Below are 18,709 nucleotides of genomic sequence, written 5' to 3' on the forward strand. Positions count from 1 at the left end.
TAAAATTTCCATTTACAATTATATTCTATATGTATGTATGATGTTTTTGTGTAGATGCATGCATGCCATGAAGTGTGGCGCTCAGAGGGCAGTTTTGTTCTCTTTTTCCATCTTTGTGTGGGTTATAGGGATGGAGTTCAGGTCACTAGACCTGTGTGGTAGTGCTTTTACTTACTGAGCCATCCTGTCAGCCTCTACTTCACAAAATTCTTTTGCTTTTAGTTACGTGTATGCATGGGGGTATGTGCACTTGAGAGATGTTGGGTCCCCTAGCGCTGGAGTTACAGGTAGTTCTGAACCCCTGATGTGGGTGCTGGGAAACAAATTCTGGGCCCATTAACTGCTGGGCTCTTTCTCCAGCTCTTATTGTCTGTTTAACAGGGCATCCTGCATTATTTAGCAACTTTTTATAAATCCCCTGAGTGCACTTTGTATAAATGTATTAAATGTACTTAATAAGCTATAGACTTGGACTTATTAATTTTTTTGTTAAAACTCTTCCTCCCCCCCTCCCCTTGAGCTATGAGTAACATGGGTCTGTCAACTTTTCTATGTAATTTTCTCAATTTTTTTTTTTATTGTGCTTTGAGCCTGCTATTATTTTGTGTGTAGGATTGTAATTACTGTCTTTCTGGGGTCCTCCTGTTTCTCTGTTCAGATACAGATAAACACATCTCCTTGGGGGTTAGTCTCCTCATTTAGATGTAAAAGATATTCTAGGTCTCAGCAATAGAGGTATCTCATCTCCATGTCTGGACCTTGTGTGAATCCAACACTTTTTAAGCAGTGCTAGGCCTCCTTAGCCCTCTTATTCGCCAGGGAAAGGTCAGTGTGCTATCCACCCGCTCAGCCGTCCAATGATGCAGGACAATCAGACACGATAGGGAGTCAAGTCAAAGCAGGAACTCAGTTTATTACTGTGAGTGTCAACTTATATAGGTTAAGTGACATGGTGTGATATGGGGGTACCTCCAGCCAGTGAGAGACAGCCAAGCCCTCCCTCTGGCTGGAGGGCTGTCTACCTAGTTTTTGCTGTCTCATCCTCTCTCGGTTCCCTCAAACTTGAGTCAGGCCTTTCTCAGTCCTACAGGCCCTGAGATAATTTTGGCCCAACAAAGCAGCGCACAGTAGACATACTACTGAAATACTGTATTTATTAAATTGCATTTGTTTAGTGTGCGTGCCTGTGGACACGTGTTACTACCATAGGTGCTTGTGTGGAGGCCAGAGGACAACCTGTAGGAGCCAGTTCTCTTCTGCTGTGTGGGGCATTAGGCTTGGGGGCAAGTGTCCTTACCTAGTCAGCCATCTCACTCGCCCAAAAGACTTTAAAACTATCTCCACAGTATCAGTGACTACTGGTGACCCTTTCTTCTGACACCTCTAGTCCACTTCTCCTCTAGGACTCAGTGTGGGATCAGAAGAATGTGCCTCTTTTTACCTACTTTCCAGCCGTTAGCAGTGGGAACACTTTCAGATGACTGATTTTGTCAAGTGTTAGACAAGGAAATAGCTTTGCTATATGTTATTTTTGTTAGTATTTTTATATTTATCTTTAGTTATTAGCCTAGCTTTTTTGGTAAACTTTTATCCAATAGGAAAGGAAAAAATAATATTTATTGTGTAGTAAGTATCTAGCCTTTTAAAACATTTATGATCACTTAGTAATGTTTAGAAGATGTGATAGAAATTAATGCCTGTAAATCAGTTTAAATTTGAGTCTATCATATACTTTTGATTTTGTTTTATTTCTATAGTTTAAAACAAAGTGGAAAGTTCCCTGGCAATCCCTGGCCTCCCTATAAGAAGAGAGCACCGTTGCGCCCCAGCTACAGAGGCCTCCTGAGACTTCTGCATTGCAAAACTTTGCACATTGTGCTCTTCACTCTGCTGTACAAGGTAGAGTAGAGTTTGGTTAGAATGATGTGGATTGTAATGTATTTTCATAATTTTCAAGTCAAAATGCTAAATGATAATATTTATATGAAAGTACCACTTATAAAAAGCAAAATGTGTTTATAATTTTTTTAATGTGTGAGTATAAGTTATGATTACATGTATTTGAAGTCCTAATTGAACAATTATGAAGCAGTTATACTTGTCTGTGGAAAATGTTTGTTTTCTTCAGCTTTACATTGGAGTATTTGTTATGGCTTCTGTTGAATGAGAAGTATTGTGGTTATAGGAATTATGTAGTGGACTAAGGGAGCAAATAGTCAGCGAGCCTCCTGCTTGGCAGACAGAGTGTGTGAACCATTGACCTTACTTTAGAGTGGCTTTCTCTGCTTTATATGTATACTGTGGGATTTTTAATGATTTAAGCTGTATAAGAGATGAAGGATCAGGTAATCATACCTGGAGAATACTGCTCAAATAAATAAGCATCAATGAAATAATAGGCATAGGTGTTATATAATTAGAAATAAAGGAAATGTTTAATTTTTCTTCCTTCATTTGAAAAATTAGAAAGAAAACTGAGAATATTCTATTCTGTATATAGATCTCCATTGACTGTGTACAGATAATTTTTAATTATTCAAGAAAGCATGCATTAATTAGTTAAGTAGAACTCTTAGTGTTTCTATTCATGTCTTTCTTTTTTTTTTGATATTTATTGAGCTCTACATTTTTCTCTGTTCCCCTCCCTGCTTCTCTCCTCTCCACTTCAACCCTCCCTCATGGTCCCCATGCTCCCAATTTACTCAGGAGATCTTGTCTTTTTCTACTTTCTACTTCCCATGTAGATTAGATCTATGTAAGTCTCTCTTAGTGTCTTCATTGTTGTCTAAGTTCTCTGGGATTGTGGTTTGTAGGTGGCTTTCTTTGCTTTATGTTTAAAAACCACCTATGAGTGAGTACACATGATAATTGTCTTTCTGTGTCTGGGTTACCTTACTCAAAATAATGTTTTCTAGCTCCATCCATTTTCCTGCAAAATTCAAGCTGTCATTATTTTTTTCTGCTGTGTAGTACTCCATTGTGTAAATGTACCACATTTTCCTTATCCATTCTTTGGTCGAGGGGCATTTAGGTTATTTCCAGGTTCTGACTATGACTAACAAAGCTGCTATGAACATAGTTGAGCACATGTCCTTGTTCCTGTAGTAGTTTAGATATCTTTAGACCAATCACTGGCCTATCACAGTCCTTAAATCCTGTGGAAAATGAGTTAGGTTTGAGTTGTGTAATTTATGTATAAGGTAAGGTTCATTGAATTTTCCTTTTTCCATTCTTATAATGTAAAACATACATTGTCTTACATATTTATATAGTCACACACAAAATTTAGAGGCCAAGAACATTAAAGACAAAATCAATACTAATGATTCATATTGGATTTCAGCTGTCAGCCAAATACAGTTGCATTTAAATGAATTATGCTAGTTAGCTAACTCATTTATTTTGCACCCTGTCTTCAGGAGAGTATCAGGAGCTTATAATGTAAAGTGTTCTTGGTAAATTATTTTAGTAAATACTGCTGTATTTATATTAGTGACTTTTCTGTCTGTTAAATGTGGTACTCTTTATTTATGAAGTCTTCAAACTGCTATTTCCAGATACTGCATAATATTCTTATGTAGGCCTGGATGCTTGGCTCTGTGATTAAGAGTATATCTGCTCTTACAGAGGATGCTAAGTTTCCAGCACCCTCATTGTACAGCTCATAACCACCTGTGACTTCAACCTTGGAGGATTCAATATATGACTCTGACTGATGAGAATATCTGCAGTTATGTGCACACACACCCCATGCACATCATTAAATAAATCTAGCAAAAGTTCTGTATAATCTTCAAAGGAAACCTAGTGTTTTAGGTTGTATTTTCACTAAGATTTGCATTTTTATATCTGATAATTATTTGATTGTGATTTTTGTTTGTAATAGAATGTTTTCATCTCTTTAACTACAATATATATTGTGAAAAAGTTAATTATGAGGTGTTTTCTTCTTTTTTTTAGATTCTAATGGATCATCAAAATCTGTCTGAACATGTGCTGTGCATGGTGTTGTATCTGATTGAATTAGGCTTGGAAAACTCTGCTGAGGATGATTCTGAGGAAGAGGTAAGCACTGCCTCTGTCTTAGAACATTTAAGAGGAAGCAATCTCTGTCTGCCATCAGGCAGTTCTTTTCAAGAAGTTTCATTTGGATTTTTTTTTTTTTTGGTTTTTTTTTCAAGACAGGTTTCTCTGTGTAGCCTAGCTGTCCTGGAACTCACTCTGTAGACCAGGCTGGCCTTGAACTCATAGAGATCCACCTGCCTCTGCCCCCAAGTGTTAGAATTAAAGGCGTGCACTGCCTCCACTAGGCTAACATTACTTTTGTTATGTATTGGTGTGGGAGAATTGTCTGTATTCTGTCTTTCATGTTTTAAATAAATGCTGATTGGCCAGGCAGGAGGTATAGGCGGAAAAACCAGACAGGAAGTGAAAATGATGCAAAGAGAGCAGGAGAATTCTGGGGAGGAAGAAATTGATTTCTCCCACTCCTGCCCAGATCATCAAAGCAGCAGGATGTGAGCTACCCCACTGAAAAAGGTACTGAGCCACATGGCTAAAATAGATCAGAAAAATGGGTTACTCGAGATGTAAGAGTTAGCTAATAAGTAGCCTGACCTAATGGGCCAATTAGCATTATAACTTACAGAGATCTGTGTGTGATTTTTCTCTGGGACTAAACAGCTGGGGGGTCGGGCAGGACAGAGAACCCCCAGCAAGCAGGCCCTTCATGTTACAATGTATATGGACATTTGCCTGCATCTTTATCCATGTATCACTTACATGAAGTGCCCATGGAGACTAGAAGTGGCGCCAGGTTCCCCAGAACTGGAGTTAGAGATGGTCGTGGGCTGCTAAAATGTGTTGGGCATTGAACCCAAGTTTTCTGGGAGAACAGATGGTGTTCTTAACCACTGAACTTTCTCTCTAGCTTTCAGCTTTATTTATTTATTTATTTATTTATTTATTTATTTATTTATTTATTTATTTATTTATTGTGTATGCAGTGTTCTGTCTGCATGTATGCCTGCACACCAGAAGAGGGCATCAGATTTCATTATAGATGGTTGTGAACCTCCATATGGTTGCTGGGAATTGAACTCAGGAACTTTGGAAGAGCAGCCAGTTCTCTTAACCGCTGAACCATCTCTCCAGCCCCATATTCTTAATTCTTAAATTTGGAGACCTGACAAGATGGTCCTATTCATATATTTATTTAGCATCTGGGTGGGGTGTACACCACAATGCACATGTGCAGGTGGAGGATAGCATGGTTTTTTTGTTTTTTGGAAAGACTTGGTACTTTCCTTCTGCTGTATGGGATCTGGTGGTTTAACTCAGATTGTAGGGCTTGGCAGATAGTGTACCTGCTGAGCCAATTCTCTGGCATTAAAAAACCTTTATTCTGAAAATATATATGGTCCTTTGAAGCTTTCCTCTAAATGGAATTACATTATATATGGAACTGTTGAAATTGAAGATTTAGTATTCAAATGAAAAACGTTGAGAAAAGCTGTCTGTGTATTTTTTGGTATTATGGTGAGAGCATCAATTATGAAGAAGCACACACTGAGTGAGAACTTCATTGTATCTCAGACTCGAAGTGACAAGTTTCTGGTGTACACATGTTTATTCATTCTATCTATCTATCTATCTATCTATCTATCTATCTATCTATCTATCTATCTATCCATCCATCCATCCATCCATCCATCCATCCATCCATCCATCCATCCATCCATCCACTCTCTTTTTATGTCTTAGGTATCAATGGGTGGACCAGAACGTTGTCATGACAGTTGGTTCCCTGGAAGTAACTTGGTATCAAATATGCGACATTTTATAAATTATGTCAGAGTGCGAGTCCCGGAGACTGCTCCTGAGTTGAAAAGGGACTCACTTGCCGGCACGAGCTCTGATGATTTGGGCTCTTTACAAGTAAGTTTAAAACTGAGGGAAATGGAAAGGGAATGGTTTACATTATACTGAGATATTGCATAGATAATCTATGGCATTCAGAAGGAAATGCTGGAAGTTGTCATTTATTTCCTGATATGTCTAAATGTTGTTGCTTAACCAGTCTTTTTCCTTTAACCTGCTATAGAATTCCCGACGGCCTAAAGTTCTTCAAAGAGAGGTAGATGTGTATGATATTTGTATTAACTAGCAGCCTGACTAATTGGAAACGAGGGGAAAAAAACCCACTAGAGTATGTGTGTGTATGTATATGATTAATATAATAAAATTTAAAACATTTCTTGAATTTAATGTTTTTTTACTTTTAATAAAGTTATTTATATTTGATTTCAAATAAGTTTATGTTACTTATTAAAAATGCTGAGTGGTTAGTAGCAAAGTTTTCTTGCTAGTGTTAAAAGTATTCTGGACCAGTGACAAGTGGCCCACTTGGCTCTGCTTCCATTAGCACTGCAGCTGTTTACTAACCCCTTACAGATGACTGTCTCCTAAGTCAAAGCAAATGTAGTGCTGGCAGCATGGCCATCAAAAGATTTTTTTTTTTTGAAGGGGGTGCTTTTGTGGCAATTAACTGAAACAGGCCCATAAATATTTGTATTCTGTGTATTGTGTTTGGGAACTCATTGTGAAAAGCAGCTCTTTGCATGATGCTTAATTAATCTTTAAAAATAAAATGAGAAGTGAGTCTGGAGAGAAGGCTCAGCAGTTAAGAGCACTAACGTCCCTTTCAGGGACCTGGGTTAAGTACCAACACCCACATGACTACTCACAACTGCCTGTAACTCCAGTCCCAAGTACCAGGCATGCATATAGCCTAGCACCCATAGCATATGACATGCCAAATAATTAAGTAGTATTTTCCTGTAAACTAGGTGTCATGTGAGTGGAGAAAGAGAACTGAATTCAGTGTTTTTTTGTGTCGAGTCTATTTGTTCGTCTATTTTTTGCTTTTAGCAACATGTTTTTGTTGTGAATACTATAAAGGGTTTTAATTAAAAACTTGAAATCTCTGTCTGAGCCCCTTTTGCTTCTAATGTTACAAAATACTTTGAAAATCTTGGATGTTAAAATAACGTTGAATACTATAATTTGAGCTAGAAAAGCATACTTCTTATGCTCATTTTAGAAAAATGAATGAAATTCATTAAACTGATTGATAACTTAATTAAAAGATGATTTCTAAGAGGCCTAATGTGTGTTTGCTTTAGCAAAAAGGCTGTTTAAGAGACAAATTATTGGGGACTGATTGAATGAGAGCTCACCAAGGCCAGCTGGACTAGGACTGAACGAGCATGTGATCAAACCGGATTCTCTGAATGTGGCTGACATGGGGGCTGACTGAGAAGCCATTGACAATGGCACTGGGTCTTGTTTCGTCTGCATGGACTGGCTTTCTGGGATCCTGACCTGTTTGGATGCTCACCTTCCTGGACCTGGAGGGAGGGGGGGAGGAACTTGGATTTCCCACAGGGCAGGAAACCCTGACTGCTCTTGGGAATGGTGAGGGAGGAGAAGAGGGAGTGGAGGGAGCGGGAGGGTATTGGGAGGAGGGGAGAAAGTGGAAATTCTTTAAATAAATAAATAAGGAAAAAAAAGAGAGACAAATTATTGAGACGAACACTTGACTAAAAATGTCTATTCAAATAACATATGGTGATATGCTGTTTGAAGCAAATTAATTTATTCCTTTATCCTTACATTTCAGTTTTATAACTTGAAATCTTTGTAATTTTCAAACTTTTGAAGTTCCTTAAATGTGAAATTAATTTTCACTATAGATTTACTGTCTTAAAAAAAAGTGAAGAAAGCTAGGCGGTAGTGGCGCATGCCTTTAATCCCAGCATTCAGGTGGCAGAAGCACACAGATCTCTGTGGTTTCAAGGACAGCCAGGGCTACACAGAGAAACCCTGTCTCAAAAAACAAAAAAGCAATAACAAAAAATAACAAAAAGAAAAAAAAAGATAAACAACTTTTCTTATTATGTGAAAGCTGTAGCAGGCTTTCAGAAGTGAATAATGAATTTCTTGATGGGTGGTGGATAATACAGAAGCTTCCCTTATTGAGAAACTTAGTTTATAGGCTTTTTGTTTTGGTAATATGGCTGCAGGTATGGCTCAAGCTTTGTTTGTTTTTTGTGGAACATAGAGTCAGGCGGTTGCAGTGAGGTGACCTCCTTTTCCTCACCGCTGTCCCTTTTAAAGCGGGGCTGTATTTGAGAAAGAAATGGAAGAAACAGGTTTATCTGCTGGAGAGATCTTTGGAAAAATATAGTAATATATTTTTAGAATTGGTATTGAGTAACTTCTTTTTTCTGTTTTTCTTATCTTTACTGGTAGAATTCCGGCACAGCTCAAGTTTTCAGCTTAGTAGCAGAGCGTAGAAAGAAATTCCAGGAGATCATCAATAGAAGCAGCAGTGAAGCAAACCAGGTGATTCGACCGCCCTACACTCCAAAGAAATGGTCAGCTCCTGGGTCAGCTCCCCAGTTAACCACAGCCATTTTGGAAATTAAGGAAAGCATATTGTCTTTGCTAATCAAACTTCATCACAAACTCTCAGGAAAACAAAACTCTTACTATCCTCCATGGCTTGATGACATAGAAGTTTTAATACAACCAGAAATTCCTAAATACAATCATGGGGATGGTATAACTGCAGTAGAAAGAATTTTGCTAAAAGCTGCCATGCAAAGCAGAATGAACAAGCGCATCATTGAAGAGATATGCAGGAAAGTAACCCCTCCTGTGCCACCCAAAAAAATCACTGCAGCAGAGAAGAAGACTCTGGACAAGGAGGAAAGGTATTTTCATTTTTAGTGTCTTAAATCTGTACAGTTGATGATTTGGGTTTTTCTGTTTCTCAGTCATTCAGGGCTCATGACCTGGTTGTTTCAGTTACAACTTTACTTCGTAAAGTAAGTGATTGAACATAGCCTGTGCTAGTGTGTGTGGTGCTCAGTTCTTTGGGGGATAAAAACATGAGTGTTGCTGGCCCCAGTGTTGAAAGTTGGAAACCTCTTCAGAAACATTGCTAATACTATTATTGCAATGACACCTCAGAATTCTCTTGTAACTTTAAGTAAAAATAGAAGTATTTTAGATACTTTTTAAAAAAATTATTTTGTGTATGTACATGTGTGCATATTTGCATGTCAACACACATATCATAGTGTGCATGCGAAGGTCAGAGGACAACTTTTGGAAATCGGTTCCCTTTTTCCATCTTGTGTGTCCTGGGGATTGAACTCAGGTCATCAGGCTTACTTGCAAGGGTCTTTCCTGCTGAGCCATCTCACCAGCCCTTAGGTATTTCTTAAAATAGAAATCAAACTATTTGGATTTTTGGTACTTGAGTTTATTGCTATATGATTGTCAATTATTAGAGAAAGCAATGTTTCTTAAAATTTTCTTTTGCCAACTTTTGTTTCCTAATTTTTCAAAGGTAAAAAATTTAAATTAGATTTATTATTTTTATGTGTGTTTTTCCCAAATGTATGTATTTGCACTGCATGTATGCTTGGTACATATGAAAGTCAGACGTTATCAGGATATCAGATCCCCTGGAACTCAAGTTGCAGGAACCATGGAAGAGTGCTCCTTGTTGGTTCATTCACAGGTTCTTGGTTAACTGTCTTTCTTATACGTATAGCCCAAGGCAACATTCCCAGGGAATAGTGGTGCCCACTGTGGGCTGGACCATCCTACATCAGTTAACAATCAAGACAATTCCCTGCAAATATGGCAATAGGCCAATGTGATCTGGGCAATCCCTCAACTGAGGCTCCCCTCTCAGTTTACTCTGGACTATGTAAAACTGATAGTTAAAGCTGACTAGTACAAGTGGCATTAAAGAAGATATAAGAGATCAGAAAGGAAAACCTGTATCAAGATTGTTTGGTGTTATGAGTTTGGCAGTCCTGTGTGATTTGCTAGTGATGAAGGATGTGAAGGATCTGTGATAACTGTATGAGAAGCCATTTTAGTCACAAGGTACAAATGGAAGTCTTGGACAGTTTTCTCTTAATTTGCTACTTCAGTGTCCTCGACCTTCAGAATAATTCTGAAATGTACTAAATTTGTCAGAATTGTCATTTGTTAATGGTCTTTAATTTACATGTTTACCTAGTTTAGAAAAGCAATAATGTAGGTTTTTTTTTTTTAAATGCTGGTTTCACAGAAAACTGATAAACACATTAAAACAAAATTCATGTAATTTACGTGCATGGGTATTTGTATGACTGTATACCATGTGTGCGCCTGGTACCTGTGGAGGCCTGAAGAGGGTACTGGATACCCTGAAACAGAAATTACAGATGGTTGTGAGCTGCCACATGGTGGTTGGGAACCAAACCCAGATCCTCTGCAAGGTCAGCGAATGCTCTTAGCTACTTAGCCATCCTTCCAGCACCCGAGAAATGCATTTTGATTTTAGTTATACTTGAGATTCTCTTATATTTGATAGCAGATTTTATTTTTGGTATATTGTTTTATTGGCCATATACTTAGAAGTGAGATGTAGATTGGCATTAATGAAAAAAATCTGAAACTTTAGAGCTCACCTAGTGCTGGTAAAAGAGACCACCCATGGATTAATCAAAGTTACTGTCTATCAGAACATTTTTGCATCACTAGTGGAATGCTTCGAGTATCCACACAATGAACACTTCTTCTCTGAGGATACACTTAGATTTTTATGGGCTTTTATTTCAAAGTAATCTTAAATGTAGAGAAATGGATTACGGACAGTACCAGGAACTTGCTGAAGGTTTCAGAGTAAGTTGCTGATGTGTTACCCTCCACACTGGGATACTTCAGTGTGTAGTTCCTAGGGGGAAAAGCCCTTTTTTATATAATCAAAGTAGAACTACAAGATTAAGAAGTTAACCTTGTATTTAAGTATGATTACATTATAAGATCCCATGTTTAAACAGTTGTTCAAAGTTTCTCATCAAAGAAACATCCACTCTATTATTGCTCATTGAATTTAGTTGTTGAATCTTTTTTTTTATCACTTTTAAAGTGGAACAGTTTCTCCATCTTTCCTTTATTTTCATGATTTTGAATCTCTGAAGGTTAGGACAGTGGGTCGTTGTAGACCGCCTCACCATGGGCTAGTCTGCCATTGGCAGGCACATCGGCGAGATGTTGCTGCTTCCACCAGGTCACTTGATTTCTGTTTGTTTTGTTAGTAGTGTTTACAATTGACTGCTGGTTAGGGAACTGCCTGCCAGATTTCTGCACTGTCTGTTTACGCTACTCCTTTGTAATTAGCTCATCATTTAAAGTAGGGCTATTCTTTGAGATTCTGTAATTTCTCATGTATCACCTTTGAAGGTACTATTAATTTGTTTCACTAGTCATGGGCTCCTGAAGTTCTTGCTTTAGTTTGAGTTATCATCTACCTGATGTATTCTGATGATCACATATTCCAGATTTAGCCACTAAGAGTTCCTTAATGCTAAGATCTTTATCCTTTTTGGTTGGTTCTTATCATGCCTTGAACATACTCCTCTTTGTAGGCAGAGTGATCTTCCAGGCTAATCTTGCACTTGAAGCCAGCCATTTCCTGTGGAGTTCTCGTTGCTTTTACTAGAGAATGGGATTTAGAAACTTAATCCTTGTTCTTTTTATAATGAAATGTAGCTGTTTTCATGTGTTTTTAGTGAATAGAATTGGAAAAATTTATGTGTGTGTCTTTTTTTTGCATTAGAGGCTGAAGAGAAAAGATATTGTTATTATTTTTTACCTGTTGTTATACATTCAAAACTATCCTCTCCAACATGAACTGTCACTTGTGTGATTGATCTTAGCTATTCTGACAGGTGTAAGAGGAAATCTAGGGGTTATTTTGATTTCAATTTCCCTGATGGCTAAGAATGTTGAACATTTCTTTAAGTGCCTCTCATCCATTTGAGTTTCCTCTAATTGAGAATTCTATTTAGATCTGTACTACTCTTTTTTATTGGGTTTGTTGTTTTTTGTATACCTAGTTTCTTGAGTTCTTTATGTATTTTGGAAATTTGTCCTCTGTTAGATGTTGAGTTGGTAAAACTCTTTTTCCATTTGATACGCTGCCGTTTTGTCCTATTGATGATATCCTTTGCTTACAGAAGCTTTTTAGTTTCATTTCTTGAGGTTCCATTTGTTAATTGTTGATCTTAGTGCCTTTGCTATTGGTGTTCTGTTCAGAAAGTTGTTTCCTGGGCCAATGCATTCAAGGCTGTTCTCCACTTCCTCTTCTATCAGATTCAGCATATTTGGTTTTCTTTTGAGGCCTTGGATCCACTTGGACTTGAGTTTTATGCAGGGTGATAAATATGGACTTTTCCACATTCTTCTACATGCAGATGCCCAGTTTGAACAGCATCATTTTGTTGAAGATTCTGTCTTTTTTCCAGTGTGTATTTTTGTTCTCTCTATCAAAACTCAGATGCGCATAGGTGTGTAGATTTATGTCTTGGTCTTCAATCAGTTCCATTAATCAGCGTGGCTGTTTTTATGCCAATATCATGTCATTTTTATTGATGTAACTGTGTAGTACAACTTAAAATCAGGGATGATGGGACATCCTGCAATTCTTTTATTATTCAGGATTGTTTTAGCTATCCTGGGCATTTTGTTTTTCCATTTGAAGTTGACAATTGTCCTTTCAAGGTCTGTAAGGAATTGTGTTGGAATTTTTATGGGAATTATGTTGAATCTGTTGATTGTTTTTGGAAAGATGGTCATTTTTACTATATTAATCCTAATTAATTTTTACTATATTAAACCTCATCCTTGAGCATGGGAGAGCTTTCCATCTTCTCCAGTTTCTTTCTTCAAAGATTTGAAGTTCTTGTCATACAGGTGTTTCACTTGCTTGGTTAGAATTACCCCAAGATATTTTATATTATTTGAGGCTGTTGTGAAAGGTGTTGTTTCCATGGTTTCTTTCTCAGTCTGTTTGTCATTTATATAGGAGGGCTACTGACTTTTTTTTTTTTTTGAGTTAACCTTGTACCCAGTCACTTTGCTGAAAGTGTTTACCAGCTGTCAGAGCTCCCTGGTAGGATGTTTAGGGTTTTCTGTCTACCCCATTGTTTCATACTGTAGGTACTGCTTTAGCTTTGCTTATGCAAACAGTGGGTTCGAAGTCTTTTAGAAGGGATAGAATTGTTTCAGAGACATTCAAATCTTACATGATATTTCATATGTAATATAGAAAACAGGTTGTTCTTGATTGTGTGACCACTGATCAGTAGATTAGTGTTGAGCACACCATGTACTTACAGCTTCATTTCTCTTTAGGCGACAAAAGGCCAGAGAAAGGCAGCAGAAACTGCTTGCAGAGTTTGCCTCACGGCAGAAAAGCTTTATGGAAACTGCAATGGATGTTGGTAAGTCAAGAGTTTTAGTTTGAAACTCTCACAATTAGTTCCTATTTATAGGAATAGTTTGATTTAAGCTCTCAGCAGCTCTAAATAGTACAGATAATTTACAGTCTTTATTTAAACAGTAGAGTAATGGAGGGATTGGAATAATTCTTAATTACGGTGTGTGCACATGGGCACAGGTGAGCCGGTACCACAGCACATGTGGAGGTCAGAGGACAGCTGTGTGGAGTCAGTTTTCTACTTCTATCATGCAGGTTCTGGGCATGGAACTCAGGTGGTCAGGCTTGGGGAAATACCCTTCTTACCCACTGCACCTTCTTGCCTGCCTCGGATCAGATCTTTATTATAGCCACTGTGTTGTAGAACAAAGGCAGTAGTTAAGAAGAGCTCTCCCTGTTCTCTATAAATCTGTCCCTCATGTGTGTCAGGTCTGTCAGTAAGTATTTGATAATTTATTTTGGTGTTGTTCTCTGATGTTAGCCTAAGATTCTTGTAATGATTTCTAAAAACACTTTTGGGTGTCTCTTTGTGTCATCACATTGATATTCCTAAAAATCACATACACCTTTTAATTCATATTGGCTTTAGGATTTTTATAATGAGAAGGAATACCATTTTCCTATATGGTGGTAGAACTATGAATAGTCTTTTAAAAATATATTTATGCTTTCCCTTCCTCCTTCCTCTTTCCTCTCCCTATAATATTTCCTTCGCTACTTTCAGATTATCATCTTTAAGCTTATCATTTTCTGAATATATGAGGAAATACCTAATGGTTATCTTTCTGTGTCTGCTGGTGTGTCTTAATTCCTTGTTGTTTATGATATATTAACAGGTCACTGTTATTTTCTGTATTCTGTTTATTAATTTATATAAACATTGATGACTATTACTTGAAATATATTACTGAAATAGATAATTAGGAAGTAGTTTTTCCTCTATTATCCCCTAGTATATACTACTACCAATTTTCAAAGAGTTGCCATCTTATAAATTTCTTCTCTTCAGAATCTCAAAGTAAATTGAAACTAATGATTTATTTGTTCCTTAAAAATTTAATTAAAATTTTCTCTTACATAGATTTTTAAAAAGATTTTTAATGTATGTATATGAATGCTCTGTTTGCATGCATGCCTTCATGACAGAATAGGTCATCAGATTATAGATGGTTATGAGCCACCATGTGATTGCTGGGAATTGAACTCAGGACCTCTGGAAGAACAGTCAGTGCTCTTAACCACTGAGCCATCTCTCCAGCCCCTTATATGGATGTTTTTGTTTCTGTTTTTTAGTGTCAATTTTTATCTGTAATTGGTACAACATAAAAATATTAAATCATAAATTACATAAAGTTGTTTTTATCATTTCACATCTGTGGTCTTAGAGCTAACATTTTACTTGAATAAGAGTCTCAGTAGTTGTGTTATGATGCAACTTTGTTAGTATTTGACTTGAAAAGTATTTGAAGTAGATCTTTGGGGATAAGGGTTTATTGAAAGGGACTTTTCTTCTATGAGTTATGGCTTTCCTTTCCAGATTCTCCTGAGAACGAGATTCCTATGGAAATTGCCACAGCAGAGCCGCAAGTGTCTGAGGCTGTGTACGACTGTGTTATCTGTGGACAAAGTGGGCCTTCCTCTGAGGACAGACCTGCAGGACTGGTTGTGCTGTTGCAAGCATCATCAGGTGAAGTCAAAGAAAGTTTTTAATAGGAACATTGTAGACAGTGGCGTCCAGAACAGAAACTGTTAGTATGAGATGAGAGCTGGTGTTAGAGTTCAGCTCTCTTGTTCACTATTGTAGAATCTACAAGCCTCCGACATCTATTATTGTTCACTTCAACATTCTAGTTAATGTGGTGTGTCCTGCCAGTTCTGCTGTGGATTCTTGGGTTCTTAAAACAGACAGAAGTAGTTCTTGACACAGCAGGGAGATTGCTCTGTTTGCCAATCTGTTGAAATGTTGTCCTTCCTTTCCCATTCTGAGGAATTTTGAAGTAGTAATAGTTCTTAGACAATGTAGTCTTGATGGATTTAGTTCTTCTGCAACGGGATGTATGAGGAAATTAGTCTGTATATCTAGAGTTTAAACCAAGTGTTGGTGTATTCTTACATAAATAATGTAGGCATCACACAAAAACACAGAGGTGAAGGTGGAGGATGAAATGGAAAAGAGGTTTATATTATTGAAAATAAGTAGATATTAATTCAAAGTTCACTATTACAAAGTGAAGTTGTTAATTCTGTCCTCCAGGTAACCACAAAATGACTTCTTCAGCAAAATAACAACAACAACAACAACAATAATAATAATAAAAATAATAAAAAATCCATATTAAAAGAAAATGGGAAGGGACTCAGAATTCCATACTAGAAAATTTAATTGTGAAAGCAACAATAATGCATGAATTAAGGAACAAGTAGAAAACAAAATAGCATAATTGCAGAATCAAGTTTTTTTGTCAGTAATCACTTGAAATACAGTGAACTTAATTTTCTAGTTAGTATGTGGAGATTGACATATTTTAAAAAATGATCATACAGTATGCTATTGATAAGAACTTCACTGTAGGACTGATGAAATGGCTCAGTGGTTAAGAGCACTGGCTGCTCATCCAGAGGACCCAGGTTGAATCCTTTGCACTCACATGGCAGTTCTCAACTGTCTGTAACTCCAGTTCTAGGGGATCTGGCACCCTTACCTAGACAAATATGCAGCCAAAACATCAATGCACACATAAGGTAAAAATAAAATAAAATCTTTTTTTTTCTTAAAAAAAGAAATTCATTTTAGACTTGAAGATGCAAGTAGATTGAAGGTGAAATGCTTGAGCTCACTATGCAGCTCATTTGGTAGAATACATGCTTACATGCACAAAACTTTGAGTTGAATGCATGAATAGGAGGTAATGGTGCATGTCTATAATCTCAGGACTCAGGAGACATGTAGGCAGAAAGATCAGAACCCCTGTCAGCAAAGTATAGGTTAGTGAATTCTGTTGAAAATTAAAAGAATTAGTACCAAGCCATCTAAAACTTGTTCAAAAAATACAGAGGAAGGAACCTTTTCAAAAATACCATGTGAGGTTTAGCATTCCCTTGATAACCAAGTGTTGGTGGAGGCTGCTTGTTTGGTCCCAGGTCCCCAGACCATGAAATAATCACTCAGAAACTATATTATTTGCAATACTGTTTGGCCAATAGCTTGAGCATATTGCTAGCTTACTCTTCTATCCTAAACTAACCCATCTCCATCAGTCTGTGCATCACCATGAGGTTGTGGCCTATGGACAAAGTTTTGGCAGGCTCCAGTGGAAACATCTGTCCCCAGTGGTGGCTACATGGCTTCTCTTTGACACCTCTTACTCACTCTGTTTATCTCTTTCATCCTGGCTTTACTCTGTTAAGCCATTGGCAGAAAACAGCTTCTTTATTAACCAATAAAAGCAACACATAGACAGAAGGATTTTCCACACCACACAAGTACTAGAATGCGTTTACCAAGTGTAGATGCAAAAGCCTTCATCAAAATTCTTGTGAATGAATTTGGGAGTGTATTAAGTGAATTGTACATTGTGTGTTTTATCTGTGAGCATCCCCTTGATTCTTTGCTTTATTTCTATAGCTACTATAAATCTCCACAACCCAGCTGCAATGTGATATACCTTAGAGTCCCATTCTCCAAAGCAGTTCTTCCCATGCAAATGCATTAAAAAATTACCATTCTTTTTTTCAATGATACATTAAAAACAAACATACATAAACTATTGACAGTGGTGCTTTGGAAGTGCACTGTGTCATATTCTTGTCTGTGTAGTTCTTCTTTTGATTTTTGATGTTTTATACTTACAGAATTGTAGCCTTAGTCATATTTATGTCTGTCTTCCTAATTTTTTCTCAGTGTTTTGTGTCTACAGAAAATTGAATAACTTTTACCTGCTGCTAGTTGTACCTATATTGTCACATTTGTGCACCAGAAAACACATGGATGCATAGGGGTATGAACATAAACACCCTTTTCCAGAAGAAAATTAAGGACATTATGTTATATATTAACAGCACTACTGTCATACTCAGTAGATTTAATATTATATATTATGTCTATGTTCAAATTCTCCTAATTATCTGACTTTTTTGTTTCTCTGACTAGTAATTGTGTTGTTTTGATACATGTATATATTGTAGAGTGAGTTATGTACAGCTAATTGATATTTCTTTCACATCACCTACCCCGTCATTTCTTTGTATAGCATGTATTTCTTGTCTTTGGTGGTCATTTGTGTGGCTCTCCTTTAATTTAGAGCAGTTTCTCAGAGCCTTTCTCTGATTGGCTGTTCCTTAGATGAAACATGTGGATTTGTGTGATTATTTTCTTACTGTGAGGTCCAGAGCAAACACTTTGGAGAGGGTATTCCACAGCCTGTTCCTTCTGATGGCTTTAGGAGGGTTCCATGTCAGAGTGCTCCATCGGTGACACATTGGCCTTTTGTCTTTCACTGGGTGTTTCTTGCCTGAGTCCATGAGTGTAACATCTGACTTTGGCATCATTCTTTCTGATACTACATTTTTTAAATTTGGCCTAGGTCCTTTTAGGTTATCTGCTCAGTAATGGAGCCCTTCTCTTTGTCACATGTAATTCAGGCTCACCTCCTGCTTTTCTCCAACCTGGGCTCATTGCTTTCTTCAAGCAGCTCTGCTTTCTTTTAATAACATAGTAAAAAAATGAGGTAGGTTGATATGAGAAAGTCATTGTTTCTAGGTTTGTGTGTGTGTGTGTGTGTGTGTGTGTGTGTGTGTGTGTGTGACAGACTTAGGAAATCATCCATCATCCATTCACACTCATATTTCATTTTTATTATTGTGACAGAGTCTCACTTTGTAGCCCTGACTGGCCTGGAACTCATAGAGTTAGTTCCTCCTGCCTTGTCTCTCAAGTGCTGAGTTTAAAAGACTGTGCCACCACATCTCAATATTATTTTAATAGTAAATGCTGCCCTAGTTGGGCCTTTCTTTATAAAAACACACTACTCTTTTTGTTTTGTTTTGTTGAGACAGGGTCTTTTTACATAGTCCTGGTTGTTTTGAAATTCACTCACTCTGTAGACCAGACTGGCCTCAAATTCACAGAGGTCTGCCTGCCTCAGCCTTCCTAGTGCTGGGATTAAAGGTGTGTGCCACCAGGCTTGGCAACGACTCTTTTTTTTTTATTAAGGTCTTCAGAATATTTTAATAAGAGATTTAAACATTACTGATACTTAAGTAGAATTTTAATTTTTGATATTTAAAAAATTTGAGAAATTTGAAATTTACTGTTGGTTGTTGTGAAGGACCTGGATTGTTATTTAGATCTTTGTATTATTT

At 37.2% G+C, this 18,709-nt stretch overlaps 1 protein-coding gene across 6 annotated transcripts in view; it reads left to right on the forward strand.

Moving 5' to 3' along the window:
• Positions 1–18,709, forward strand: part of Ubr3 (ubiquitin protein ligase E3 component n-recognin 3) — a 129,322-nt gene that overhangs the window by 66,089 nt on the left and 44,524 nt on the right. For 3 of the 6 annotated variants that reach the window (XM_087900040.1, XM_087900042.1, XM_087900041.1), the window contains exons 20-26: positions 1,758–1,899; positions 3,961–4,065; positions 5,764–5,937; positions 6,104–6,136; positions 8,314–8,777; positions 13,264–13,352; positions 14,886–15,035. In XM_087900040.1, coding sequence (XP_087756166.1) covers positions 1,758–1,899; positions 3,961–4,065; positions 5,764–5,937; positions 6,104–6,136; positions 8,314–8,777; positions 13,264–13,352; positions 14,886–15,035 — 1,157 coding nt within the window. The remainder of the gene's footprint in view (positions 1–1,757; positions 1,900–3,960; positions 4,066–5,763; positions 5,938–6,103; positions 6,137–8,313; positions 8,778–13,263; positions 13,353–14,885; positions 15,036–18,709) is intronic. The other 3 variants (XM_087900043.1, XM_087900044.1, XM_087900045.1) reach the window with 1 other exon arrangement.

The sequence above is a fragment of the Myodes glareolus genome, chromosome 21 (genome assembly GCF_982192425.1).
Source record: "Myodes glareolus chromosome 21, mMyoGla1.1, whole genome shotgun sequence".
Taxonomy (NCBI): Eukaryota; Metazoa; Chordata; class Mammalia; order Rodentia; family Cricetidae; genus Myodes; species Myodes glareolus.